This window comes from Mandrillus leucophaeus, unplaced genomic scaffold (assembly GCF_000951045.1).
Source record: "Mandrillus leucophaeus isolate KB7577 unplaced genomic scaffold, Mleu.le_1.0 Scaffold139, whole genome shotgun sequence".
Classification (NCBI taxonomy): Eukaryota; Metazoa; Chordata; class Mammalia; order Primates; family Cercopithecidae; genus Mandrillus; species Mandrillus leucophaeus.
Window position 1 is genome coordinate 2,380,799 of NW_012101354.1, and position 1,976 is coordinate 2,382,774.

Genomic DNA, 1,976 nt, shown 5'->3' on the forward strand with positions numbered 1-1,976 from the left:
CCAGCCTGGGTGACAAAAGTGAAACTCCATCTCAAAAAAAAAAAAAAAAAGCGACTTTGTTTCCCAGTTTCAACTTTGGGAAACTAACAAAAAGTCCTTTGGAGTTAGCATCCCTCACAGTGGGTAGTGGAGCATATCGCATCTAATAACACACCAAACCAAGAGTTTAGCTCTTGCATTTGCATTTAGCTATGGATGCCATGACAACATGTGGTTCTATAAAAGGAGCAAGCTGAGGGCTGCTTCCTAGGCACAACCAGGGAACTGTAAATGTAAAGCTTCATGAAATTTTTGGGGTTCTTTTTTTTTTAAGAGACAAGGTCTGGCAGTATCACCCAGGCTGGAGTGCAGCAGCGCCATCTCAGCTCACTGCAACTTCTACCTCCCAGGCTCAAGCCATCCTCCACACCTCAGCCTCCCAAGAGGCTGGGACTATAGATGCATGCCACCATGTCCGGCTGATTTTATTTTTTGTAGAGATGGGGTTTTGCTATGCTGCCCAGATCTGGAACTCCTGAGCTCAAGTAATCTGCCCACCTCAGCCTCCCAAAGTGCAGTGATTATAGGCATGAGCCACCATATCCAGCCAAATTATTTTTCCTTGAGATGGGTCTCACTGTGTTGCCCAGACTGGTCTTGAATTCTTGGCCTCAAGCGATCCTCCTGCCTTGGCCTCCCAAAGTGTTTGGATTAGAGGCATGAGCCACCATGCTTGGCTGTCTCATGAAATTCTAAGCACAGGAATATGCACTTAAAATGTATGTTCACTGGTCAAACTGCAAACTATTGTTAGGAAAAAAACTGAATTTAAAAAAAAGAATTACACATGGATAGTGGCTACTGTATTGAACAGCACAGATACAGAACATGTTCATTGCTGTATAAATTTCCAGTGGATAATGCTGCTCTAGAGACTTGATTCAGGAATCTATACATTACCTGGAGGATTGAGCTGGGCTGGATGTTCAACAAGATTTGTGATTCCAAAATAATCTTCTCTCTTGGGATTTTCCTCTGTACTAAAATTGTAGGAAGGAAAGAAAACGCGATATGTGGGTAGAGATGATTCTAAGAGAGGAGTCTCAAAAATACAATGAAAAAATCCATTCTCCATAATGGGTTCTTGCGCTTGATATACCTAAAATAGCATTTACGTACCTAAAATATATAATTAAATTACATATAATTTTTATGATGAGAGAAATGAGTCCCTCTATGGTTGAACACACTCTCCATAGCAGTCATTCCCAACCTTTTTTCTACCATGCCACAGCTGATAGATGCTATGTTCTCTCATTAGTGACAGTAAGTCCCTGGAACAGTGGCTGACAAAGAATGGGCAAGGAAAGGCTAAGATAAAATCTACTAAAGCCATGTATCAGAATGATGGAGCAGGGCCAGGCGCAGTGGCTTATGCCTATAATCCCAGCACTTTGGGACACCGAGGCAGGTGGATCACCTAAGGTCAGGAGTCTGAGACCAGCTTGCCAAACAGTGAAACCCTTCTCTACTAAAAATATAAAAACTGGCCAGGTGTGGTGGTATTTGCCTGTAGTACTGGATGCTCAGGAGGCTGAGCTAGGAGAATCGCTTCAACCCAGGAGACAGAGGTTGCAGTGAGCCGAGATCATGTCACTGCACTCCCAGCTCAGACAACAGAGTGAGACTCTGTCTTTAAAAAACAAAAAACAAAACAAAACAAAAACACCGGGCGTAGTGACTCATGCCTGTAATCCCAGCACTTTTGGGAGGCTGAGACGGGTGGATCACCTGAGGTCGGGAGTTCAAGACCAGTCTGACCAACATGGAGAAACCCGTCTCTACTAAAAACACAAAAAATTAGCCAGGCGTGGTGGCGCATGCCTGTAATCTCAGCTACTTGGGAGGCTGAGGCAGGAGAATCACTTGAACCTGTCAGGCGGAGGTTGCAATGAGCCCAGATCGCGCCATTGCACTCCAGCCTGGGCAACAAAAGC

The 1,976-nt window shown here is 44.4% G+C and overlaps 1 protein-coding gene across 1 annotated transcript in view; it reads right to left on the bottom strand.

The window, feature by feature from the left end:
- Positions 1-1,976, bottom strand: part of PRPF3 (pre-mRNA processing factor 3) — a 34,390-nt gene that overhangs the window by 13,267 nt on the left and 19,147 nt on the right. The window contains exon 8 of the mRNA XM_011973662.1: positions 940-1,019. Coding sequence (XP_011829052.1) covers positions 940-1,019 — 80 coding nt within the window. The remainder of the gene's footprint in view (positions 1-939; positions 1,020-1,976) is intronic.